This window comes from Tenebrio molitor, chromosome 4 (assembly GCF_963966145.1).
Source record: "Tenebrio molitor chromosome 4, icTenMoli1.1, whole genome shotgun sequence".
NCBI lineage: Eukaryota > Metazoa > Arthropoda > Insecta > Coleoptera > Tenebrionidae > Tenebrio > Tenebrio molitor.
Genome location: NC_091049.1, coordinates 2,732,569 through 2,759,234, shown reverse-complemented (window position 1 = coordinate 2,759,234; position 26,666 = coordinate 2,732,569). Strand labels below are relative to the sequence as shown.

Sequence of the window (26,666 nt, the reverse complement as noted above, 5' to 3'; positions counted from 1 at the left end):
TCTCGATCCTTATTTCGACGCTGACATCCGACGGCATCGCAGACATCGAGAGGACGATCCAAAGCTCTAACATTTTTTGCTTGGGAAAAGTTCAACAACTCTAATTCACCTTCTACTGGTAAGTCTCATTGAGATTTATATTCTATTATTATTCATACTTTATTACCCACGCTGAATTTTTCTTTTGGAGAGATTCCACTGTTAAATTTTTTTGCAAAGCTCTCGAATAGGACATTTTGAAAAATAACTCATTTCACATTATTTTGACATTAGTCACAAAACTTTTGGTAAATTGTTTAGCTTTCTTTATTTAATTTTTTTCCAATTGTGTGCATTCTTTTTTTTAAATAATTATTCTTCTGTCAACTCGTTTTAATTATGTACTATTCCGGACACGGAATTTTGGCCAACATTTTTTTGATATTTCTAAAAAAAATGATGTAAACCAATCATTAGTGTCATTAATAAATGACAATTATTAAAAATCACTTTGAAGCTTTTCTTGTGACATCAAAAAAGAAGGGAAATGGCATTATCGAGTCAAAAGTTGGGTTATATTCAATAAAGGCCAGTTCACACATATTTGTCAGTTTAATGTCAGTTGTGGCCAAGATTCCGTGTCCGGAATAGTACACGTTTCTTGATGATATCTTATTTATCCACTTCAGCTTTCAATATGCAGATTCAGAAACGAATTTGTTGTTAGTTAGGAATTCCAAATGATTTAGCTAATTTACTTTATCTACCGCTCGTCAACGGAGATAATAACTTTATCTGCCGCTCTTCAGCTCGTCAGATGCCATGGCAATGTGCCGCTTTAGCATTATCAATCCAGCAGTATAATGCTATATTTTACTGACGTTTGAAGAAAAAATGTTTTACAAAGCTTTAACAACAATTTTTTCACATAATCTTTTCTATATTTTTTGTCTGTTTTGATTCTTGACACATTTCGCATCTTCTTCTGCGTCCATCTTCATTTTTGTAAAATTCCACTCCTCTTGAATTCCTTCCAATTCGGACTCGCACTTAATCGGTCCAATTTCTTAACACTTCTCTTGTTTTTTGGAAACTTTTTTGACTGGCCAACGACGACTAGATGTGCAGCGCGCGTGAAATTTAAATTTTACGGTTGTCTAATAACATTTTTTCACTAATTTCGCCTTCACTTTTATCTTAATTCAATTGTTACGCATATTCACATTTCTATTATTAACGCAACGTGATACATTGTATAATATTAAATTTTTAATTCCAGCAATTACGTAAAAAATATGTTATTTCGCTAATTTTCTATTTTACTTGTTCCCAACTTTCCCGCAGTAATTAGTGTTTCGGTCAGATTACCACGAAGAAGGAACCGCCTTTGGAAGCGCCAAAAAAAATCGATTTTTTTCTTAACAATTACACCTCGTTCAGACTCTGCGGCTAGTACGGTGCGATCAATTAAAAAATAAATCGAGTCGGCGTGTTACCAATAGCAACCCATGCTATAGCATAGGCGCCAAAGCAAACTCGATTTATTTTTTAAATGATCGCTCGGTAGAAAAAATAAACATGTTTTCTCGGAATTGCCAATGACCTTAGAATCTGCATCATAACAAACAAAAAAAAAACACAAAGACGTCATCAACAAAACAGGTCCTTTTGTACACAAGCAAATTATTATTGTAACTAATTCAGGCCTAAAAAAAAAACTCGTTTTAATGATCATTTACTAAGAATTCATTCGAAATTTATTTATTTTTTAAATTCTTGCAAAGACAAAAAAACACCATGATAAACTGCAATCACCAATGCAAAGCACCACTCTTTCAGGTGAATCAGGTTTATTTGACGTCACACATGACCTTCAACATGACCAAAAAAAACCTGAATTTCGAAAAAGAATACCGCACAAACGTTATACACTATAGAATAGTAAAAGAATGTTATTATCGTCGAAACTGGTTGTTATTACGTGATAACCACGGACTAATTTATACTTAAACAAATCTGTATGCACATGAAAGTAAACCGTAGATATGTGTCCCCGAATTTGATTCTCTAATAAATCATTTGAAATTCAATGAGCGGCTCCAATAACCGATAACCAAATCTCTGGACAAATAGAAAATGTGATAATCGAATTGGGGGACGAAGAGATTTCTAAAAATGCACGAAATTAACATAAGCTCTGATAACCGGGACAGACAACGCATAAAACACATAAGTTCACACGTTCAAGTTAAGTAGTCTAGAAAACATTTAAAACCGCAGAAGAAAACAAACCTGACCCTGGGGATTCAAAATTGCTTCCGCAAATATCACTTACTTGCCAAAATTTTCCCTAAATCTGAATCGCAAATGATACGGTATATGGTGACAGTTACAAATGTGACGTCACGTCCGATTTGAATCTTGAATGGACGCACCTGGGCTGTTGTACTTACCTTGGACAACAATTCCGAAAGTTGTAATTTAGCAATTTACGAAATGTTTCCAATGAGATCTTGTCTTACTTACTGCTCTTACTTACTCTTATGTAGTTACATTCTGACTGAGGACGCTGATTCTTTTGAAGCAAGTTGATGGGAAGTGAGGTTATGACACAACACTCGATGAGTCGTCAGTCATCCTTGAAGGAGTTTCAATAGCGTGCGAAAGAAGAATCGGTGAATTTTCACATCATGCACATTTGCAAACATTTGCGTATTATCACGACTTTGTGTTATCATTTCGAAATCGCAACTGTCACTGTTGTAGGGTTGGTGTAACTGCTACAGATGATTTTTTTGAGTTGGGAATGTCGAATAATTAAAAACTGTTCAGTAATGATCGCAATTGCGGCGTAATTAGCGTCGATGCAAATGGGCAAATATCGAGATAATTATTGCAAAAAGGTCGCGACCTGGAAATCGCGGAACCGATCCCGTTGGTGCGAATCCCCACCCCTTCTAACGTTTTAAATGTCGCAACATGTCCAAAAGTCCCTCATTGCCTTCGCACCGCCAAAATCAGTCGCGAGGTCCTCACGTCCGTCCGGATTCCCACCCCTCGGCCCAAGGTCAACCGGAGCGCTCCGGAGCGGCGGCGCTCGCTAGCATTCGAAACGTCGCGTCCGAGCGGTGTCGACGCGTGCGGCAGTGCAGTTTGGGCTTAACCAACGACCAACCTAGTAAGTACCCTCCTGGCGAACAAAAGAAGCGCGTCCGTTCGAATTGTGAAAGATTTTATCCACGCGGGCCAGTTGCGAAATTTCGATTGGCCGAAATATCGTCGGATTTATTTAATTACGAGTTCAAAGTCGACCGGTTCGGGGGATTGGGCAACTCCGATTTGCCACAATAACGAGAAAATGACCCTTTCGGGCCCGTGGGAATTATACCCGGTGGTATAAGAGTGTAGGTGGCGCTGCGGCAGCGCGCGGGGTGTTTGTGCGAGGGTGTGCTTCTGGGGCTGTGCAAGCGAGCCCGGAATGAATCCGCGGAGGAAGGTCGACGGTTGCGCCACTGATAAGTAAATAAACTGCGCCTCCACGCGGCTTGTACACTTTTCGTAATTTAAGATTCTTAAGGTGGTCAATGCTGATAAATTCGTCAGTCGGTGTAATTATTTGTTAAAACTGTGATGTGTGACGGATTATTGGTGTCTAAACCGGACGCGATCTGCCTCTCGCGAATTTGACGTTTCAATTGTTGCCCAACGCTGAATCCGTGAAAGGCTGCAGATGACAGTGGAGAAACTGAATTAAATCCCAATTGCTCATAGTTCACACGAAACTGGACCAGAATTACCTGAAAGTCGAACGTAACGTGTTAATTGATAATTTAAATTGAACCATTCAAAATGTCAAAACGAAGGGGACGTTCGACATTCTGTCAAATTTGCATTTTCAAACTCAAAGAAGAAGACGAATTTTCACGGCGCAAATTTTGGTTTCGTTGCTCGAAATCAAGTGCCAATCGATATTGTGTTGATAAATTAAGGAACAGATGTTTCCCCGATTGTGAACGTACCGTAATGTCAGATTTGACAGTAAAAAATTCGAATGTTAAATTCAAACCTAAGAAGCAATAAATCAACTCGTGTTTGTTCCTTGTTGTCAAAATTGGTCAGTACTCGTTGATAATTTGTCTTAAGCTGTTTTTAAAAGCATGTTTTTCAAAAATTACATTTTCAGGTTAGTCTGTCATCCGTCAAAATCTATATTTTTCAATTTGAGAATGTGTCGCTTGTCCGGAAGTAAATTAAATCGTTTAGACGTCAGGATTGAAGGTCACTCTTACGATTTACGATGTTTGCGATTCTTTTACTAAGGAAGTAATAAAACGTATGTATTACTTCACATTTTCAAAATGAATACCTATTGTCCAGATTTTTAAATGGCGTCTTCAATGTGGTGTAAAAGTAATTGTTACACCTGTAACGAACTCCACTTCCTACTGTGAATCTTACAAAAGTGTGTGGTGTAAATTGTGTTTGGGGGAAAATATAATTGACGCTGTCAAAGTGTGTCAAATATTTTAAATGTGTGTGAATATAAAGTCGAAAGTATTGTTGTACAAAACCCGACTGTATCTAATTAAAATATGTAAGTCTAGTGCTGTAATTTGAGTAATGTGCAAGAATTTGTTGCTACTTACTTTAAAAATTGCAGAATTAAATAAAACACTGTGTATAAAGTATAAACACTGACATTTCTTCTTGATAATACAATTCTGTTGCAATTTCCATTTTAGTTTCATATTATAAGTACGTCTTCATTCCCACACTACTCAAATATTTTTTATTTTTACTTCATTCACTGTCCTGTCCTCTTCACTTTTCATCAAATAAACAAATCCTGCCAACTACTAAATTTCATGGAAAATATTTCTCTTCAAGTTTGTCCGATTTTTTCTTTACTTCCGTCTAATTGAAAACTATTAGGTATAAAGAGCGTTCAAAAAATGTGTGCTCAGATAAGGCGCAGCTTCATCATAGATGTCAGCCGTCATTTATCAGCGAACAAACTTTGCTATGAATTTCTTTGCAAAGACAACTCTCTCTCTCTCTAGAACTAACCAAAAAACTCTTCCTGCTTTTCAAAGTGAATCATTTCATTACAATACTATAATTATCACAGCGAGGTTAAATACCTGGAGAACATGTCGAAACCTAACAAATGAAAAACGCGTTTATACAATAGACAGAAAGCCACGGCCCGCTTGATTGTACATTTTTTGAACACTCGTTATAAAGATAGTTTCATGGATTGTCCGCTGGATTAAGAAAAATATGTTTTTTACGTTCTCATTTTTCTTTTTCTTTTTTTATTGTTTTCCTTTTTTGTGTTTATTAGCTGTGATAAAACAAAAACTGGATTGAAAAGCGCGAATAAAACACCATTAATGTCAGAATGGGGCATCTGTTTCAACAAGGCGGCACAATGCTTGACCCGACAATCATTTATAGTTGTTCACATTGTTTTTTTCCCTAATCTTGGTAGACAATTGTTTGCTGTAAACACCATAAATACACTATTTATGCGATATAATAATACGATAATACAGTATCGTTTTTGTTCTTCCTCATGTCTACTGCAAATAAACACATGAATTATTATCAAGCCCACCACTGACCCGACAATTAACCGCCGTTCAGAGTGAACTTCGTACATAACGGTATTGCTAGAAGTAACGAACATCTCAAGTACCCTCAAAGTCTCCTAGAAGATCTGCCTCAACTTAACTGTGTCTTACTATGTTGAACTACTTACTCCAGACTTTCTCAAAAGAAAGTAACATCATCATCGTCGTTATTATTATTATAAAAAAATATATACAAATTTTCTCGTATCCCACCTCCACCCGGCGGCACGGCAATTTTGCCGGAGTACATACACTATTACGGATAATACTATCAAGTAATAAAAAAATATATACAAATTATCATTATCCTTATTATTTATTTGATAACTCTTATTTTATGGCTTTTCCGCATCCGCCAAAGTTCTTATGTTCCCTTTCTTCTCTTATTTATGGCATTTTATACATTTTCTTCTATCGTTTTTCTACCGCATTTTTCTTGTTTCGTAAACTTCCACGTCTTTCGATTGCTTAATCTTCTTCTTCTACATTTCACATCGTTCTTCCATACTGTCTTCTTTTCGTGGACAATTAGCCTAGTTTAAAAAAAAAACTTTCGTCGTTTCTCTCCGTTTACCGAATTCAACCTGTTGCATTTTTGACGTTTCTTCTTTCTCGTGTCAGTTTGAACAAAACAGCATCGAGAATGTTTCTCACGTCAAGAGAGGAAGAAACAATAAAATGGAGAAAGGTGGTGGAGATTGAGCCGCGGCGGACCAAGGAGCGTTCGGCTCCTTTGTTGGTGGAAAAGGAATTAATCGGACCTTCCCCCGCCTCGTTCGTAGATCACGCTATATAAAATTCCGTGTGAGGAAGGTCAGTGATTGCGTAAACTTCATCTGCGACGCAAATCTCGTCGGTACTTCCTCCTAGTAATTTGGCAAAATTAGCGTGGAAAAGTATGGAAGGTGAGGTCGTTGCGTAAGGAGAAAAAAACCGTCGATTTCGTCCGGGTGCGAAGAGTCGGGCGGCGCACCAGCTCCGAATTAACCCAAGTGGGTCATTGTTAGTTAGATTTATTAAAAAAGCGAATCAGGTCTCGGTGCAATAACGTGATCTGAATGATCTCAGGTCGACCCGTAAGATGGTCCAGAGGCGCAGCTGAAGCCAGTCGCAGGGATGTCCGCCGTCGAGGACGAGATCAGCACCGCAGGCACCGAGGACGCGCTGCTCAAGGGGTCGAGGCGCAGCTCCGCCACCATCAGCTCCGCGGAGCGCTGCTGCCCCCGGTTGAAGAAGCGCAAGGCGAGATGCGGTAAGTCCAGATTCTGTCTGTGCTCTCCACGTCTATTCTTCTTTCTTGTTGAGCTTGTTGAGCAATTCGATCGATTTGCACGTGTTCCACTTTGCTCGATTTCGACGGAAAAAACGCCGCCGTACTTGAAATGCGGTACGTTCACTCGCGGTGATTGTCGCTTGTTTGTGCGCTGGACAAAAGGGCGCTGGAAAAGCAGGCCGTGACGATGTGGGTGGAAAAATCGAAGCGGATTCGACGGGACGTACATGGGCGGGGCCGGATCCGGGGTCTTGACAACAGACTGACACTTACTGACACGGTTTTTACAACGACAAGCTACATCTTGATGTTTCGTCGTGGGCGATGGACGAGTTGAGTGTCAAGATTGTCACCACGGTATCAAAATTGATACTACAGTGTCAAGATTGACACCACGGTATCAAAATTGACACTACGGTGTCAAGATTGACACGAGAGTGTCAACTAAATCCTACGTGACAGCTGGTTGTGATTGTGTAGTTGGAGATGCACAACAACTTGTCGCGACTTGAAAGTTGTCAAGTTTGGTGTCAAAACATTTTGGCAGTGTCTCGTCGAGACTGACAAAATGCAAAGATGCAACAGTGTAGCTGTTTTTCCGTTGTCTTGACATCAGATCGAAGTTTGAATTGACATCAGACTGTCAGTGTCATTCTGTGTGTTTGACAATAAAAATGTAAACTTGGCAGAACTTAATTTTTCTGTTTTTAATAAATGACAAAAAATGTTTTTTTTTTAAATCTCCAGCGAATGACGGTCAAGACTGTTTGGTTAAGCAAGATGAAAATTTAACTAAAGTGAGTCATAGGGTTTTCAAAAATTAAATTGACAATTGACACAGAAACGTAAATTGACAAGAAAAGTAGAAATTCACACAGGGAAAGATTGTTGGAAAAATAAGGTAGACGTTAGAGTAAAGTACGCCAGGAGGCTTTCAATAAAAAGAGGGGGTTTCCATTGACAATTGACAGAATGTAAATTGACAAGAAGAATGGAAATTCACACAACAGTCAAAGATTAATGGACAGAGAAGGTAGACTTTTGACTTAAGTCAGCTATGGGAAGGTATTCCATTGACAATTGGCAAGAAAATGTAAATTAGAAAGGAAAATGGAAATGCATACAGTCAAAGTCTATTGCACAGAGAATGTGGAGACGTTAGGGTGAAGTAAACCATTATGTTTTCATTAAAAGAAAGAGTTTTCCATTGACAATTGACACAGAAATGTAAATGAACAAGAAAAATGGAAATTTACACAGTCAAAGGTTGTTAGACAGACAATGTAGACTTTAAAGTCAAGTAAGCTCTGATATTTTCACGAAAATTGAGTTTTCCGCTGACAACTGACACTGAAATGTAAATTGTCAAGAAAAATGGAAATTCATACGATCAAAAATTGTTTTAAATAGACAAAGTAGACGCTGCACCGAAGTAAACTATAAGGTTCTCAATAAAAGGAAGAGTTCCCATTGACACTTGACACAGACATGTAAATTGATGAAAAAAATGTCTATTTGCATATTCAAGGATCTTTTTCAATACGAAGTACCTAGATGTTAGACTAAAATAGGCCATATTTTCAAAAAAAAAGATGACTGTGGTTGATAATTGACACAGAAATGTAAACTGACAAGAAAAATGTCCAATTACACAGTCAACTAAAGTAAACCGCAAGGTTTTCAAAAAAAAAGAAGAGTTTTCCTTTGACAATTGACTTGGACACGTTGTTGTTAGACAGACAGACAGACAATAAGCTCTGATATTTTCACGAAAATTGAGTTTTCCGCTGACAATTGACACTGAAATGTAAATTGTCAAGAAAAATGGAAATTCATACGATCAGAAATTGTTTTAAATAGACAAGGTAGACGCTGCACCGAAGTAAACCATAAGGTTCTCAATAAAAAGAAGAGTTTTCCATTGACACTTGACACAGAAATGTAAATTGATGAAAAAAATGTCCATTCGAATAGTCAAGGATTTTTTTTTTAATACGAAGTCGATGTTTGACTAAAATAAGTCATATTTTCAAAAAAAGAAGAGTTTTGTTGACAATTGACACAGAAATGTAAACTGACAAGAAAAACGTGACTAAAATGGGCCATATTTAAAAAAAAAGAGTTTTTCGTTGACAATTGACACAGAAATGTAAACTGACAAGAAAAATGTCCAATTACACAGTCAACTAAAGTAAACCACAACATTTTCAAAAAAAAAAGAACAGTTTTCCATTGACAATTGACTTAGACACGTTAATTGACTAGAAGAATGTAAATTCATGCAGTCAAGGATCGGTGGATAGACATGGTAGATGTTAGATTAAGGTAAACCATTATGTTTCGACAAAAAGGAAGGGTTTTTCATTGACAATTGACACGAAAATGTAAATTGACAATAAAGATGGACATTCAAACGTTATTTAAATTTTCCAGAGAATTAACAAACAAAAAATTATGTTATAGTGACAGGACAATTTGAAAAGTTGGTGATAGCTACTGGAACTTTATCTTTTTCTATTTGTCTTTTTCATCATAATTAGCAAAATTGTCAATTATTGACAATGAAAGTGTAAAATTAATGATTTAATTGTTCCATTGTCTTGACGAGTACTCGAAAAATCAAAAACTGACACAAAAATGTAAATTGACAATGTCAATACAAATCTATACGTTGGCAAATGAATGATCTACAATTTTTTGATCCTGACAGTTTCTAATCAACTTCAAAAGGCGTCATAAAAATTGTCAAAACAATTCCAAGAATCAGAGAATATTATAAATTTTAAAAATTCAAAATAAAGTTTCGACTTTATCTTGACAACAAATCAAGACTTAACACAAATTTGACAGTGGGTGAAATTAACAGCATTAAAACAAGTTTTAAAAAATTGGAGGCACTTTTCAAGGTGAGTATCAAAAAATTGAGTTCTTCTAAAATCTTCTATTTTGTACCAGTTAAAAATAGTATACAGGGTGATTTTAAAAGTTGTGCCGATATTTTAATCACGAGCTACTGGCTTCATGTAGAACTCGGAAAAAATTTTTAAAAAATTCTATGTCAAAAAATAAAATGACATTTATTTTTTGAGCTACAATTTTTTTTAATTGCTTTTAGTCTTCTACGTTGTCAAACAACCTCGTAGGTAAAATTTCGGCACATTTTAAAAATACACCCTGTATATCATATTTTATAAAACGTACACCAATGCGGTTTCCTTGTTTTAAAGCATATTTCCTGTAGATTACTTCGCATTGGCGTACATTTTATAAAACATGATGTACAAGGGTGTATTTTTAAAATGTGCCGAAATTTTACCTACGAGGTTGTGGGACAACGTAGAAAACTAAAAGCAATTAAAAAAATTGTAGCTCAAAAAATTATTGTTATTTTATTTTTTGACATAGAATTTTTTAAATATTTCTACATGTTCTACATGAAACCAACAGCTCGTGATTAAAATATTTGCACAACTTTCAAAATCACCCTGTATAAGTTGCAGAAGGCATCTATTCAAGCACGAATTTGAAATTTCGCAACGAGCCGCATAGCGGCGAGTTGAGGAACAAATGAGTGCTTGAAGGACCTTCTGCAATGAATCTTTTATACTATTTTTTCTATTTTGCCGCTTTATACCATTTTATAAATAAAAAAATTAACATTTTAAATGTAGGGAATTTTGCGGTGGTTGGTGACATTTTTTTTGTGGCATAATTTTAGCCGGCTGTGAAAAAAATTAATTGAAAACGTCAGATTTTTTTTATTTTCGCATTTGATTGAAAATGAATGCTGAAGAAAGTTTATCACTAACGCCGCCGCAAATTAGGCAAATTGCACAAAAGACGTTAGAAAATTTATTGCCGGAAAAGTCCAAATCCCAGAATGAAAATTAAACGTTTTGTTCATTGTTATTTATTAATTTGCTTTGTTGTCTGCGAGATTTATTTTTTGACGTCTGTCAGTTGACACTTCACGCTACCAACATAAATACAGTAAATTTTACTAGTTTATTCTAACACGCCAACGACCTATTCAAGCACTCAAATGACGTCTTATTCTAAACGCAAAATAGAAAAAATTAAGATTATACAGTGCGCGTTGTTTTCTTTTTGTCATGTTACCAGTAATGTCTGTCATTTGGATAGTTTTACTCAAGCGAAAAACTCCAACTCTCATTTCTATAATTAAAGTTGGGGTCATTCCCGCCGAATCGAGTCTGATTGATATTCGCAACGAGAAAAACATTACCATGACATCCACTTCACCAATTATAACAACAACCATGAAGTCGTCTGAATTAGTGAATTGTGATGCATTTTCCATTCACCTACGTGACGCGACGTATGTACACATCGCACATAAGAACGAGCGTACCAACAAAACAAAAACGATACTTAATAAAAAAAAAGGAGACCGCTCCCGGATTCGAACCTGCAACCTTACGAAATACGAAACCGCAACGGGCGCAGGTGACGTGATCGAGCGCAAATCGTTAATTGAGTTTCAGTTCCATTAAATAATTAGTTTAAAAAAACTCACACAATAATTAATTTATTATAAAATATTAGGAAATGCGTCGTTATTGACATGGTTTCGTACAACATGTAAGAAGTAATTTGCATTCCATTACGACACACTTCCATTTAACACAGAACCGGCGATGGGCTCACATTGTTCATAAATTGTTATGTTATAAAAGAAAATAACAACGTCTAACAGTAAAAATAAATAATTCATTCGAAAATCGCCTTGGCGGGGAAATTACGCTGCCGGAGTAACGAATCAAGGCCGCCATCGGCGATGCTCCATTGTTATTATCGGACGAAAAACCAACGGACAAGTGACGTTCGATTAGCGAAAGCGCTCCAAGGTCGATTATGCAAAATTGGCCGTGAACTTGATCTACCGCACGTGAAAGTTCGTCGTTCTACTTATGGCAACACTGTTGCAGCTCCTCTGTGTTACATCATCACAAGCGTGATTTTTCTCGTGTGGGGGTTGGCCACGCTGGTCTGGACCCCGTTCCACGTGTTCATGATCGAGCGGCTGAGAATGACGCCGGGGTTTCCCCCCTACGAGTGGTGGAAAAACCCCCCGGACGAGGTCCTCATCAGGGCGTACGTCTTCAACGTGACCAACGTCGAAGAGTTCCTCAACAACACCGACACCAAGCTCAACATGGAGGAGATCGGACCGATCGTTTTCAGGTGAGCGCCCTCTGACCGCACCTGTGCAACTAAATTTGACGTCTGCGACCTTGCATTTTCCAGGGAAAAGCTGACGCACACCAACGTGACCTTCAACGAAAACGGCACCATGACCTATGTGGCAACGCGTAAGGCCATCTTTCTGCCAGAACTGAACACCATAGACCTGAACGCCACCATCGTGGTGCCCAACTGGGCCCTACTGGTACGACCCCCATACCCCGACAGGACGATAGTACAGTTGTCGTTTCAGGGCATCGCCTCGTACCTATCCGACCAGAGCTTCTTCGTCAAGCTGGGCTTCAACCTGTTGACGAGGTCGGTGAAGCCGCAACAGTTCCGCACTCTCACCATCGACCAGTTCTTGTGGAACTACACCGACCCCATGCTCGAAGCGGCCTACAAGATCGCACCTTTTCTAGTCCCCATCAAAAATCTGGGAATTTTGTCTAGGGTAGGTTGGTACCGAATTGTGTGATTCTTATGTCATCACCCACTTTCCTTGCAGATCTACAGCAACTTCACCAACACGGTGACCGTGTACATCGGTACCAAACACGGCGACAAGAAGTTCTTCATGATTGACAGGTACGATGGTACCGACCAGTTGCCCAATTACGGGAAAATGTGCGGTACTGGAGTCGTGGGTTCGTCGGAGGGCGTGGCTTACCAGCAGTACATCACCAAAAACACCACCATCAAGTACTGGCGGAAGACATTTTGCAAGATGGCGACTCTGCACTACAAGAGTAAGTAAACAATACCCCGAGAACTGTCAGCAGTTGGTATTTGCAGAGGACGAGTCCAAGTACGGAATCAACGCCTACCGGTTCAACCTGATCGACTCCATCTTTAACCGAACCGAACCGGCGGAAGACGATTGCTTCCGGGGCCAGCCGCGCTTCCCCGACGGCATCTCCGACATCTCAAAGTGTCACTTCGGGTTCCCCTTGGCCACCAGCTTCCCCCACTTCATGTACGGCGACGAGGCGATCCACTCGTACGTCACCGGGATGAAACCGAACCGAACAAAACATGAATCGTACCTGATCGTCGAACCGGTACTAGACCGACCGATCCAGTTCGGTGCGTTTAATGACACTTGTTTTCAGATGACCGGAGTACCACTCGAGTCAAACGCCCGCTCGCAGAGCAACCTAGTCGTCAGAAAACTGACAGGTTTCAACGAATTGGTGACGCAATTCAGCGACACCATCATTCCTATGTTCTGGTTGGAATATGTAAGTCACGTGATGTAGTGGGCCTACCTTGTCGGTGACGCGCTTGTTACAGAACCAACAGGGCCTACCTTGGTACATAGTCGCCTTGGTCTACTTCCAAGTCAATATTCTCCCCATTTTCCAGCGGTTTTTCACAGCGTTCCTACTCGCCGGAAGCGTGATCCTCATCTGTCTGTACATAAAGTACAAGAGGAAGCAACGGCTACTAGATAATAAGGTCCTAGTGTTCGAAAAAGAACTCTTCATCGGGAAACCGTAGCTCAAGCGACATCGCAGTATTGTCCTATTGCTCAATTAATTTATAAGAAAGTGTCATCTTCTAAAGGGAAATTGAATTTTTATCATAGAGTGCTAGTTATAATCCAAAACAGACCAAAGTTTCTCATTTAAATGTGATACTTTTTTGTTATAAGGTTGGCAATGATCGTGTAGGCTCGCCTGCGAACCTAACCTTACTTTAGTGTAGTTTAATTATTGTAGAAAATAAAATGATGAGACATATCGTAAGCAATTACAAGTGTTTCAATCTCATAAAGCAGTGCCCCGGACTCAACTCGAGTGCCCCACGTGTCCCAAAGACTCGCAATGACAGTGTCACGCCTAACCTCACTTTCTCTCCGACTCGGAGAAACGTCCATTCGTCGAGTCAAACCCTCGCCAAGCTGTTTCTCAACATCGAGAACGAGTACGCTTTTAAAGCCTTACCGGAACTCGCGGAGGTCAAGCCGTCGTGGGCCCCCACGACTCCGACAACACTCGAAGACTTCGACCGGTTGCTCGACCAGAACTGGCGACGCTCCAGCGCCAGCGCTATAGTCGAGGCGTTCGAACGAGCGAAAGACGTGTCGCACAATATCCCCTTGTCCGACCCCCGCTTTGACAAGCTGGTGGACGGGTTGATGGACCACTGTGACAAACTCACCGACGACGAACTGCTCAAGCTGTTGCTGCTGCTTGTCGAGTACCCCCCGTGCGACAACTTCAACTCGCACAACTTCCACGACGTGTGGAGTTGCCTCGACGACATCTGCTGCTGGAAAATGGACGCTTGGAGCTTCCCCAAAATGTACACGTATGCCAATGCTTGGTACAAATTGCATCTGGGGCGTCTGTCGGACTTTGTGCACGAAGTCGTGGACAAAGCGGCGGTCAAGCCGCACCGACTCTCCAAAAACATGCTCCTCTACACGTTTTTCTACATTAACGTGGGCCGCAAACACCCCGTCGCGTTCGAATTCGAACACGCTCTGGCCCTCCGGATTCGCGAGTTCAACCCAGACGAACTGGCCGTAATCGCGTTGGGGTACTTCAAGACGAAAAGCAAAGTCAAGCTCAAGCCGATTTTGAGCGCTATGATCCACGCTATTGTCGAAAATTGCGGCACAATCAACGAAATTAGTTTGACAGCTATGCTGAAGGTGACCTAACCTCACTTTTCGTATTTCTCATTTTAATCGATTATTCCAGGCGATTCGCTTGTCCCAACACTTGGAAACGGTAGACGAGTTGAATTTCATGTTAGATAGGCTCGTTGAACAAATTCCGCGACTCTCGACGCTCTCGTGTGTACACTTGGCTCTTGTCGGAACAGGGCTCCAGTTGAAGCACGAATCCAGTTTAAAAAAGTGCACCGAGAAAGTCTCCAATGATTTAAAAAATATTAGAGTCAAAGATATTGAACGCATGTTGCTCGCGTGCTCCATGTTTGACGTAGACTCGAGTCCCAGTTTTTACGAGGGGGCGTTCGAAGAGATCCACAAAGACACCAGGCGCAAGGAGTTTGTGCGGTACACCAGAGCCCTCCCCAGCGCTCTCAATTATCTCAGTTTACGCAAAATCTACTCGTACGAGCTCACGAATCAAGTGTTGGGTGAAGAGCACATCCACGAGATTCACGGAAAACCTTCAAAATGTCTCCCCAGAGAATTGTTTTCTCTTGATTGTTGCATCGATATCGAATGTCCGGACTACGAGGGCAACCGGTTGACCCCCTTGAAGAGATACAAAGCAGTCAAGTGGTTGGTGGAATACACACCGTGTCACAATCAGTGGAAAAGGCTCTCAATGGCTGATAAGTTTTACTTGAGCGTTGTCGACCACGTGACAGCGGTCGTAGGCGACCACAGTTTGATACGCAGCGATCACGTGTTGCCCCATTTCAGCAAATCAGGTGATAGCTCCGCCCCTTGTCGCCATTTTGCACTATTTGATTGGTTGTAGATATTATCTTGTGTCGGGAGAAAGCTAGTGGGAAGTTTGTCGCGCCGTTTGGCTTCGAGAATTACATTTTGGGGGATGTTAAGAGACCTTTAGATCTGGACAAGTACTTGTGGTACGCTGTAGTGGTGTTGTCACCCAATCAGACGATAAGAAACGCAAGTCTTCCGCTAGGAAGCATGATCATGAAGAAGCGACAGTTAAAGGCTGTTGGTTACGTCCCGATTTTTGTAAGTGAATTGTAACATCGACTGAAAGCCATCTCGCAATGTTTAGGTTGGTACGGGATAAATTCAAATTTCGCGGTGGAAAGTCGCGCTGTGATTGGTCGACATCGGAAGATGGCGTTCGGCGGATTTTCTTAAATCTGTAAGGGAAAGTGTTAAAAGTGTGTCGGTTTCAGGTGTTTTGGAACGAGTTTATGGAATATTCGAGTGAAGAAAAGACGAAATTGTTGCGGGGAAAGTTGGAGGAAGTCGTGGCTTTGAACACTTCCCGGGTGGTTTCGTCGCCGTAAAAAACATAGTGTGCGCGTTTAGTCAGTTGTTACATGTAAACAAGTTTAGTTTTTTTATGTTTTTCTTTGAGAAATCTCTTCAAAAAAATAATGAACAAACTGTACAAACCCAAAGGTGAGCCGTTTATCCGCGTGCCCCCGGGCCCCTGACCGCCCCCGTGCAGTAACATTTTCAGATAGTTTAACTAAAGTGTCGAAAAATGTCCGTCGAGAGGTGCGCCCCCGCAGCCGCAGCGTCTACACGACCAGCTCGTACATCAGCGACGACCTGGGAACACCGCGCGACATCAACAAATACGACAGCCCGTCGCAATGGTCGCCCTACGTGCCCAAACCCATCGTGGTGAAGAACTACTACCCGGATGACCTGAACGTGTGAGTTGTGACGGGGTTGGGTGCAAGGGTTCACCTGCGAGCTGCTTCCAGAGCGAGACCTGGACCGACGAGGGGTACATGGGCGGCACCACGATCACTCCCCACGGGGTCATCTCGCTCCGGTTGCACGACAGGATCCGCGTCGACATCTCCCTCGACAGGGCCATCAGGATCATCAACATGAAGAACTACATCGTGCTGGCTCTCAACGCGAGCGGCAGCTCCTCGGCGCTGATACACCCCAACGGCAGGGTCCTCCAGTACGGCTCCAGGGTCGAGATATTAGCCCACGACGGCCAAGGCAACAACAAGTAAGTAAGAAACACCGGACTAAAACGCAAATAAACGGAAGGAAAAGACAGATTTGTATTCGTTATCCTTGCGTCTCTCCAACTCCCATAATCCCGTCAAGCTAAGAAAGAAAGTGAGTGCGCGACGTAAGTAATGCAGCTTCCAAGGGATAGCAAATACGAGTCAAGACCAGAGCGCATGTAAAAAATAAAAATCACGGAGACCGTTGTAGATACGCGAAAATGTGGTACAAGGGTGTGAGCTTCACCAGCGACCAGTGCGCTCTCGTCTACTTGGTGGACTCGGCAGGAACCAGGACCACCACCGACACCTTCACCGACCTGACCGGCGACATCACGCTGGACGTCTTCTACAAGTGAGTGTGAGACGCGTCGTGACGACTTTTAGGGAATTTGGTGTTTTCCAGTCGTCCCAATTGCAATCTTGACTTTGCTTGCGTGACTCCCGGCACCCACTTGGTCAACGAGGCTGTCAGCATTCTGCAGTCGGCCAATTATTGGCTGACGGAGGACCGCACCGACAACTGGATCATTAATAACGTGAGGATTTCGCAGACTGCGGACGGGTTGGTCAGGTGAGAACGGTCGCACAAAAAAGCGATTCAGAAATTGAAAAACATCACATGTTACGAGATTATTGTGTAATTTTTCAACCAAGGTGAAACGAAATTGTTTTTCAATCGATTTTTTTATCTTCGTAATAATCTACATGCTTTCTTAATTACGACAAATGATCCACAATCTTGCGTCCCCGACCGTTATTACAAAATCCTTTCGTTTGTGGCTTCGAAACACTAATTCACTTGTGTCTCTTTACCTTAACAATAAACTCATCACTGGAGGATACATTTGACGATTTTTTTATTCATAACGACTCCACTTCCTGACTTTACACCAAAAACGAAGTATTTTATCAGCAAGTTGTTTTTAATTGTTGTCGCCCTTCAATGATAGATGGCACCACATCCTATAACTAAATTTGTTGCCACAGTTTGTTTTTTCTAAACAACTCAAAGCATTCATTAAGTAATCTAAATATTTTTTGTGTGTTCAGCCGCAAATGTTGCAATTCAAATCTGGCCGTTTTTCTTTTATAAATCAAGTAATTATATGCTCAAGTAATGTTACTTAACTATTACACAAGTCAATATTTTTGTGTGAATTCTAACACAATAATCAAGGCCAAATGTGTGTTGAACCTTTTTAAATTAGTGAAAAGGATGTCCTCTTCGAGCCTTGACACTCCATTGTATTAAATTCAATTAAATTATATACTCAGGTGCCGTAGCTGACACAAAAACGTGCTAAATAATCTAATGAATAGGTAATTAACAATTGATTTGCAATTAACCAATCAGTTGTACCTAATTAGTAACAATTTAAGTCGTTTCTCTCATTTCAAGTCGAAACGAGTACGTTAATTTATCTAAATCCTTGTTTTATCCCTCCCAATTAACATTATGTTATTTTGAATTGTTTCAGTTGTTAATTATGTTCCATTTTTCTTATCTGCAATAACTTTTGTATTTTTATTTACAGTGTCTCGACAGGTTAATTTTTTAATTGTGCTTGTTTTCGTTGGCAGGGTGGGCCGCAACAGTAACAAATTCTCGTTGCGCACGTCCCCGACGAACGGGTCGGCGTCAGTGTCATCGCCATACCTCCACTGCACCGGCTCCATGGGTCAGACGCGCCACCTGTTCGTGCGACGCGGCGAGAGGAGGATGCACTACGACGGGACCACCTTCATTGTCCGAAACGCCGGCCACTCGGCCGGCTTCGACGAACGACACCAACTTAAAGTTTATTAAAGAAGTTTCCAATTTTCGTGAGAGAGATGCTCCGCGTTCTTGACATTTCGTTCCGAGACGGAGTCTCCACCGATCAAATTGACTGTTTTACCTGTCTCTTATACAAAAAGTGAACGACACCCAAAAAAAGTGCAATTTTTCTTGATAGTGTTGATGTCTCTCTTTCTTTGCCATTTTTTTAAAGTGCATTTAAGCCAGTGAAGTGCCATAATTCATGATGTGTGGATATGATCTTGGCAATAAATGATTTTATGGTCGACTCACTAGTTATTTTGGTATAAAGGGTGCAGGTCTCGGGGTCGCCCCGGCGGAACGCCACACCTCCACTCTCCGTCCTTCGCTTTAAAGTTTTAATCCGTTACACTGCACACAGTGACGTCCGCACTTGTTATCGAGCTAACGTGGGTTATTGTGATCCAATTAAATCCTTTTATGGCGGAAAATCTAACCGTCTGACTTCCAAGGTCACACTTTCAGCGAGACCATCACAGAAAGTTGACAGTCGACATCGAACGTGCGTGGGTCCAAACAAAGTAAGCATCCGAAAACAATAGAACGCGGCCGAACCTTGACCGCCACGCTGACGATAACACGCAACAAATGACCGTCGCTCCGTCAAAAACTTGATTTTCTTGATTCTCGTAGTGGGGGATCAAATTAAACACAATAACAAACACGACTGGTTTTAGATGAGAAAACGAACAGTTATTGGGGCCATGGTGTGCGCCACAATTGTCTTTTTCGCCATCATCGGCTTTGGGGTCCACTCGAGCGCCGACGACGACACCAAAGATCTTCAATTGTTGCACGTGGTACACCTGTACAAGGGGTGAGGATTCTTTCACTTGATTGTGGTTTTTAGATACTCAGACATGGCGCGAGGACGCCGGCGACCACGTATCCCAAGGACCCTTACGTCACTGAGACATTCTACCCAGTGGGATGGGGACAGCTGACCAACGTAAGAAAAAATAATCTTTGAACCAACCTCCCGGAGTTTTTTTTATCAACGGTTGTCATCTTGACATTGATTACGGTCCGCGCGGACCGCAGACTGAACACAAAAAACTGGTGAACGTGAAAAAAACGACATTGACATCATTACTGACCCGTTTATGCATCATCTGTTGCTTAATCTGCACCGAAATGTCAACTAATTAAAAATTCATGAACACATAATAGGTGACAACGAACTTTTAAATGTATGAAAAACAATTCAGATCTGGTTCTTAATTGATCACACAAAGGATTTTCAAAATTTAAGTACATTTTAATTTAAGAGGTTGACCTAAATCGTCACAAGTTGACGGTCACGTGTCCGGCTTAAGACTGATTTAACTTGAGACGTTCCAGGCGGGCAAACTCGAGATGTACAACTTGGGAAAGTTCCTCCGGGAGCGCTACGGAAAGTTTCTGGGGCCGCACTACACTCCTGACGAGTACTACGCGCAGTCCACGGACAGTGACCGCACCAAAGCGAGCGTCCAAACCATCAACGCGGGTTTGTGGCCGCCGGAGGTCAAACAAAAATGGGGTCCGATAGAGTGGCAACCGATCCCCGTCCATTCAGAGCCGTTGTCGCAAGACCACGTGAGTCAAGCCCCGCCCTCCCACTCAAAACCGTCCAATTGTAGTTGTTGTTAGTGCGGAAGCCCTGCCCCCAGTACCACCTGGAGTTGGAGCGAGTCATGGAGTCGGAAGAGATACAAGACAAGTTGAAAGCTCACCAGGAGCTGTTCGAGGAGTTGAGCGACGCGACAGGGCTGAAGGTGAAGAATTTCGACGACGTGCAGGACATCTACTCCACGCTAAAAGCCGAAGTCTGTTGTTGGCACCGGTGTTATTGTTTTTATTGGGTCGTGTTTGTAGGAGTCTTACAATTTGACGTTGCCCGAGTGGACAAAACAATACTACCCTGACAAGCTCCTCCCCCCCACTATTTTCAGTTTCGTGTTGAACGCCTACAACGACCGCCTCAAGAGGCTAAAGGGCGGGGTCTTGCTCAAGAAGCTCGTCTCCGATTGGCGGAGTAAAGTGGACGGGACGATCGAGCCCGCCCAACGCAAGGCCTTCCTCTACGCCGGCCACGATTCCACCATTGTCAACATCTTGAGCGCTCTGAAAGTGTGGGATCCACAGATGCCCGACTACGGAATCACCGTCTTGTTGGAGCTGTCGAGGGACAAAATCACCAACGAGTACGGCGTCGACGTGTTTTTGCGCAACTCGACGACCACCGCCCCCCACCGATTGACGCTGCCGGGGTGCGACGAGTTCTGCCCCTTGTCCAAACTGGTGGAGCTTACGAGCGACGTAATTCCCGAGGATTGGGACAAGGAGTGCGAGAGCGACGACCCGAACTACACGCCGCCCCCGCCAAAAGGACCCTAACAGAGACACTTTCATACAAATTGTTTTTATTAAAAAAAGGAGTTAAATAAATTACAATACTATCACAAGTTAACAACTGGTTGGGGCTAGAGTTGGTAATTGTGGCGCGAACAAAATGTGCGACCTTGACTTTACGAAGTACACGAATAGTAGTGAAAAGATAAAAACCATGGAGCCTAACGCTATGGTCATGTTCTCGTGGGCGGCGGAAGGTTTTAGGAATATCTTGAGTTTGATGTCGCCCCAGGTCGACTCAGTCCAGCTGCTGTACTGGCCGGACGACCAATCGTAATCTAGGAAAGATTTGTTTGTTTGCGCTTTTACCCAATCTCTCCGACTTACCCTCGATCACGAACGCCGGACTTACGGCTTCCGTGAAGTTCATGGTGGTCCTGAAGCACAGGGTCGTATTGAGATCATCGAGACTGCGCGACATGTTGTAGTAGCGCACGGCCTGAAAAATTCATCACATGAGGGCGCCCCTACCGTTCAAAAGAAATGTAGACGTGCGAGTTTTCGGGGCCAGTCCGGACCTGACTTTAAAAAAATCATCGATCAACACGATGTCGCAACGATTGAATCGCAATTGAAGGTAGGTAATTGTGGTATTTCGTCAAATGTGACCGTAATTTGCGAGCGATTTCGTAAAAGTAGGAAAAGTGGGGTTATGTCAGCTTTCTCAAATTAACGTGAAAATCAGTTCTGTTTGCCTTCAAAAGTACGATTTGAGTTAGAAATCATCACTTTCACGGATAATATAAAAATTGCGGTGATTATACGGTTTGTTTTAAGGCAATTAGTACAAGTGAGGTTATGTTAAGCGTCGGCTAAACAAGTTGAAAATTGGGTATGATTGTCTAAATAATTTTGTAAATTTAAATAATGATTTTGTTAATTGGATTGAATGATGGGAAACGATCTAGGAGGACGCCCTGAGGCTGTCTAGCCAGAAAAAACGCGAAAATTCCAGAAGTAGTTAAAGTGAACAATTACCGAAATATTTTCGAAAAGTTGGGTTATGTTACATCCCTCTCAAATCAATTTGAATATCAATTCTAAAAGCCTTCAATCGTACGATCTAAGATAGAAACGAAGACTTGCACACGTAAAATACATGTTACAGTGATTTTAAGTTGCGCTTAAATACAAATAATAAAAGTGAGGTTATGTTGAGCATCGGTTAAGCGAGTTGAACAGTGAATATGATTGTCTCGAAGCAATTTGTACCTTTAAACAGAGGATCTTTGCAAGAGACAATTGGCATTATAGCGTTCTGGCACCTTGTTTTGGTGAATTTTGTAAAAGCGAGATTATTATATGTTAAAATTAGTTTCTGTGAAAGTAAGGTTATGTCAAAACCGAGATAACCTCATTTTCGTCAAACTCACGTAGTTCTTTGGTTCGTTGGTGCAATTCTTGCCGGTCTCGTCGACGACGTCGGCCGTAACCCACGCCAAGGTCAACCCTACCAGCTTGGTAATAAAATTGGACACGACTTCCACCCCCACGTACAAACTGAGCGGCTGTTTTCGCAACTCCTGAAACACAACAGATAAACTTGCATTGACAACTCACAAACGCTCTCACCAATTGTTGTATGGCTTGATGGACCCGACAGTTGGCATTCTGCAGGTAACAGTAGAACAACTCGTCGATAAATTGCAAATCTGCCACGTCATTAGTAGCGTCCTGATAACTTGCGTTGGTGATTTCCGTGTACAAACTCTTCGCCAACATCGTGGCGACCTTCTGGACGTGCGTCTGAATGCAATCCTCCGCGACGAGCGTGCTCTGACTCAGGTTCAAGTAAGCGTAGTTCAAATTGGTGGCGTTGTCGTAGACGGAGTTGTAAAACGGGTTGAGGTAGCGGGTCTTGTGGTCGGCCAAGATCAGGCCGGGGAGATTGGTCCGGTTTTTGAGGAAGGTGTGAAGAGACCCCGGGGGCAAACTGTCTTCGGCCTCGTCCAAGTTGAGGCCGCTCGCCCGCGCATTCGTGCTCAATTTGAACACAAAGTCTTTCGGTTTGGAGCCTGACAGGTAGTGGGCCACGACGGTTTCGGTCTTGTTCAGCTGGCTCAACTCCACGAACAAGTCGATGTCTTCGATCGTGATAGCCGGAAGGTGCTCCTTCGACTTGCTGGGGAAGTTCCCCTTGAGCAGCTCGTACACGAACCTCTGCGACCCTATATAATCGTACGTCTCGCCGTTGAACACGACGAACAGCACGTTCTTGCTGTAGTGCTCGTCGGAGGGCAGCATCGACTTTAGATATTTGGCGGTGGCGAGCAGCGCCACCAGCCCCGTGACCGGCGCGACCGCCCCCTCGGTCTTCTCGAACATCGACGTCGAGTCCAACCGCGCCGACACGATTACATAGCTGACGTCTCTGATGGGCTCGGTGAAGTTGGGCCCCGAAACCAGCGGGAACAGCGACGCCCACGCGTTCCGGTCGCCGAGAGGGTCGCAGAACTTCACCGGATTCAAATTGGTGACGGCGTTTGACCGCCTGATGCACGTCGAGCTGCTCGTCGTGGCGTGCATGAACGAGATCAACTGCAGAGAGCACAAGGACCTGTCGCGCTGCGTGTCGAACGAGTAGTTGTTGTGCTTCTCGAAGCACCCCTTCGCGAACTCGATGCTGCCCTCGCTCTCCACGAAAAACACCGGGAAGGGGATGTCCTGGTGCAGCAAGCCGCTTCCCTTCGGATTCCACACTCTGCTCGCTTTGCACGTGTCCTTCAGACCGGACTCGACGTTAGGACACTGCTGTTCGTGCGTGAAGTCGTCGAGTTTGTCGTCGTTGGCGTAGACCAGCAGCCCTGAGATCTTCTTCGAGTGGCGCAGTTTGTTCATGTTGGCTAGGTTGAAGAGCTTCGTGGGGATGACGGGGACGTACGGAGGCGCAGTTCCGTTTTTTAGGATGAAGTCCAGGTCGGCTTGGCTGGTGCAGTAGTGGATGGCGCCGGTGGAGCCCCCTCTAGCAGCTGCAATCTATCCGTAGCAGGGTGTCACAAGGGGAGGGAAATACTTACATGTGCAACCGATCTGGTGGGTGGCGTTCATACGTCGAAAACATGCCTTGGCGGCGTCGATATTTTCGTACATTTTATCCTTCGTGCGGATTGCATCTCCTGAAAAAAAAGGAGTGTGTGCTTAAGACCGCACGACAGAAGTGAAAACTTCTATGATGCTCGTTACTGATTTTAAGTAATATGTACTTATTCTATAAAAAAAATATATTATTATGATTGATAGTACCTACTTGGAGGAATAAGGAGCAAGGCATAAATAATTAATATTATTTTACTACGATCGTGCAAAAAGTGAGTGTTCATTGCATTGTTTTTAGTGGAAAAAGTACCTCTTAATTACACTTGTGCAATAAAGTCTTTATTACACGCATCTGTCAACAGTCTGTCTACAATCGTGCAAAAAGTGCATTTTTCACACACGACGCACAGGACTGAACTGTTGTTTATCGTTGGTTTTTTCTCGTTTTTTTTTGTTCGATCGTAGAAAAAATGTTGTATGCAACACGTGCAAAAAGTGTTATTGCACTTGACGTGTTGTGCAATAATCATTCACTTTTTCCACTTGTTGCATAAATAACTATTAAATCCAATGCTGTTTTTAAATAAACATCAGAAATCTGTATTTTTCAATAGAAACTGCAAATACGTTCGGTTTTAGAGGTACACTCTAGCAAAATTTGTGAGGTTAGGTTTGGATTTAAGTTTTATTTTCTTGACGATAATATTAAACAGAACACAAGTTTTCATAGCAATACTCTGTATTATGATAATTTGTCCATTTTCCTCTTCACATATTGATACACAAATTTTTCCAATAGATGAATTGTTGAAGCCATATAATTGACAATTACGTATTAAATCGTACATTCATCTGTAAACTTACAATATTTGTCGTCTCTTTATCGTTTATATTATGTAAAACCATGCAGAGTATTTCACGAGTGATAATGAGCCTGACGGAATAATAAATTCAACCCACAATACATTTTCAAAAAACGCCGGACATTTTAATTTTTGTAGCCAGCTTTTTTCGGAAATATAGTGTGGGTTGCATTTTAAATTACGTCAGGCTCATTATCACTCGTGCAATATCCTGTATAGTTACTCCCGCAGCTCTGCACTGAGGTCAGTCAGGTAACAACACAACGTACAATGAAAATTTAAAATTGACAAGTGAGGCACAGTTGATTGTTTTTCGCTCGCTCCGCTAAAAAACTCGATTTTACCGTGTCGCATGAAACTAATCCACTGCCCGGGAATAAAATGTATGTGGCGCGCCTAAAGAAGTTTTCACTTCAAAAATTCTGAACAAATCACCTAACCTCACTTTTATACACTCAAGCAGTTCAGCGTATTTCACACAACAAAACTCGAACGATCGCCACGAAACTCGTACTTACCGCTTGTAATTACGTAAAATAATGCAATTATTGTAAAAAGTACTGAATTTATGTTAAAATCCATGATTCATTTCTTATCTGTTTACTGTCACTTCATAGCTTTGACGTTTGATGTTGCCAACTGTGCGCAAATTAAATCCCCGCACTAACAAGTTGTAAAATTTATTATTTTACATTACAAAACACACTAATCACTATTTTTGGACTAGATTAAGCTACGTGAGCCCCTCCTGGAACGACAAGGTTTTCCCTCCTTGCACATCGTCCTGCATTTCCATCGCGATCTTTTTGTACTTTGCTGCCAGCTCAGGATTTTTCTCCACACCTACAAACAAAAACATCTGCACCTGTTTTTGACCCACTTCACGCTACCAACCGTCCCCTTTCTTGTACATTTGACTCAAGTTGGCACAACTGTACATATTCCCCAACTCACACCCCTTCAAAGCAAACTGAAATGCCTTCTTCATATCCGAGGGTACTGCATATTCAACCTTCTCACTACCAGAACTGCCACTGTCCTTCTTGTCATGTTTCCTCACCCCTGCAATGTACATCCCTGACAAGTAGTAACAAGCATTGCTGTGCTCTGCTAGACATGACTTCTCCAAAAGTGACATCCCCTAAGATGCAAATGATCAATGGGAACACACAAACTGATCGAACCTACCTTCATGGGGTCCTGCGCAATTCCTTGTTGCTCATTTCTGGTGATCAGGAGCAATCCCTGGTGGAAACAAGACTTAGGGTCCCCCAGATCACACCCCTTGTCAAAATAACTGTACGCCGCTTTGAAGTCTGATTTTTTCGCCCCCTTGCCCAATAAGGCGTAGGTGGCGTATTTTGAACAACTTTTGGCATATTTGTAGTCGTCGCAAGTGGTCTTGTAAACGAGACTGGCCTTCTCGTAATTTTTGTCGATCGATTCTAAATAATCGGCGAGCAAATGGCACACTAAAAAACGCGCAAATTTCGAGTTTTTACCCAGACAAACACTCTATTTCGCCAGTTTTGTGCATGGTTGCGAAATCGGTAAAAGTGAGGTTATGTCATTATTTACCTTCGGCTTTTTTCTCGCTGTAGCACCCGAATCGGTACTCGATGCCTAAATTTTTGATAAACTCCTTAACCTCACTCTCGGACTGGAAATTGTAGGCCATTCTTGCCTGAAGAGACGATAAATTTTGATTAAAATCGAAAATGTGCAGTAGGTCACGTTTAACCTACTCACGCGACAGCAGAACTATTTGACGTATCGTTCGAACTACTCTCGTCAATATA

The 26,666-nt window shown here is 42.0% G+C and overlaps 6 protein-coding genes across 10 annotated transcripts; 4 read left to right on the top strand and 2 right to left on the bottom strand.

The window, feature by feature from the left end:
- LOC138128637 (scavenger receptor class B member 1-like) lies at positions 1-13,842 on the top strand. 4 transcript variants are annotated; one of them, XM_069044845.1, is made up of 9 exons: positions 1-118; positions 6,681-6,864; positions 11,835-12,090; positions 12,154-12,295; positions 12,344-12,544; positions 12,599-12,839; positions 12,886-13,151; positions 13,203-13,331; positions 13,384-13,842. In XM_069044845.1, exons 2-9 carry the CDS (start codon positions 6,729-6,731, stop codon positions 13,588-13,590), a joined length of 1,578 nt encoding a protein of 525 aa, XP_068900946.1. In that variant the 5' UTR covers positions 1-118; positions 6,681-6,728; the 3' UTR covers positions 13,591-13,842. The 4 variants fall into 4 exon arrangements, with proteins under 4 accessions (XP_068900946.1, XP_068900945.1, XP_068900948.1 ...); XM_069044844.1 differs by lacking the exon at positions 1-118 and adding an exon at positions 3,007-3,157; XM_069044847.1 differs by lacking the exon at positions 1-118 and adding an exon at positions 3,367-3,498.
- On the top strand, positions 13,820-16,179 carry LOC138128636 (FAST kinase domain-containing protein 5, mitochondrial). Its single transcript, XM_069044843.1, has 4 exons — positions 13,820-14,749; positions 14,799-15,501; positions 15,552-15,778; positions 15,952-16,179. The coding sequence occupies exons 1-4, from the start codon at positions 13,820-13,822 to the stop codon at positions 16,063-16,065; spliced, it is 1,974 nt and encodes a 657-aa protein (XP_068900944.1). The 3' UTR covers positions 16,066-16,179.
- fest (wurstfest) lies at positions 16,019-18,821 on the top strand. Of its 2 annotated transcripts, none has more exons than XM_069044849.1 (6): positions 16,019-16,180; positions 16,230-16,438; positions 16,492-16,751; positions 16,964-17,107; positions 17,159-17,326; positions 18,337-18,821. In XM_069044849.1, exons 1-6 carry the CDS (start codon positions 16,156-16,158, stop codon positions 18,560-18,562), a joined length of 1,032 nt encoding a protein of 343 aa, XP_068900950.1. In that variant the 5' UTR covers positions 16,019-16,155; the 3' UTR covers positions 18,563-18,821. The 2 variants fall into 2 exon arrangements, with proteins under 2 accessions (XP_068900950.1, XP_068900952.1); XM_069044851.1 differs by having other exon boundaries at positions 16,041-16,180; positions 16,242-16,438.
- On the top strand, positions 18,593-21,021 carry LOC138128639 (venom acid phosphatase Acph-1-like). The gene is made up of 6 exons (XM_069044848.1): positions 18,593-19,095; positions 19,252-19,374; positions 19,425-19,523; positions 19,916-20,152; positions 20,197-20,382; positions 20,432-21,021. Exons 2-6 carry the CDS (start codon positions 19,252-19,254, stop codon positions 20,951-20,953), a joined length of 1,167 nt encoding a protein of 388 aa, XP_068900949.1. The 5' UTR covers positions 18,593-19,095; the 3' UTR covers positions 20,954-21,021.
- Positions 20,963-25,541, bottom strand: Nct (Nicastrin). The gene is made up of 6 exons (XM_069044842.1): positions 25,386-25,541; positions 23,986-24,084; positions 22,541-23,937; positions 22,342-22,491; positions 21,296-21,407; positions 20,963-21,246 (listed from the first exon to the last, which is right to left on the bottom strand). The coding sequence occupies exons 1-6, from the start codon at positions 25,447-25,449 to the stop codon at positions 21,023-21,025; spliced, it is 2,046 nt and encodes a 681-aa protein (XP_068900943.1). The 5' UTR covers positions 25,450-25,541; the 3' UTR covers positions 20,963-21,022.
- Coa7 (Cytochrome c oxidase assembly factor 7) lies at positions 25,532-26,637 on the bottom strand. The gene is made up of 4 exons (XM_069044853.1): positions 26,446-26,637; positions 26,056-26,339; positions 25,762-26,008; positions 25,532-25,710 (listed from the first exon to the last, which is right to left on the bottom strand). The coding sequence occupies exons 1-4, from the start codon at positions 26,543-26,545 to the stop codon at positions 25,601-25,603; spliced, it is 741 nt and encodes a 246-aa protein (XP_068900954.1). The 5' UTR covers positions 26,546-26,637; the 3' UTR covers positions 25,532-25,600.
- Positions 26,638-26,666: the final 29 nt, after the last annotated feature.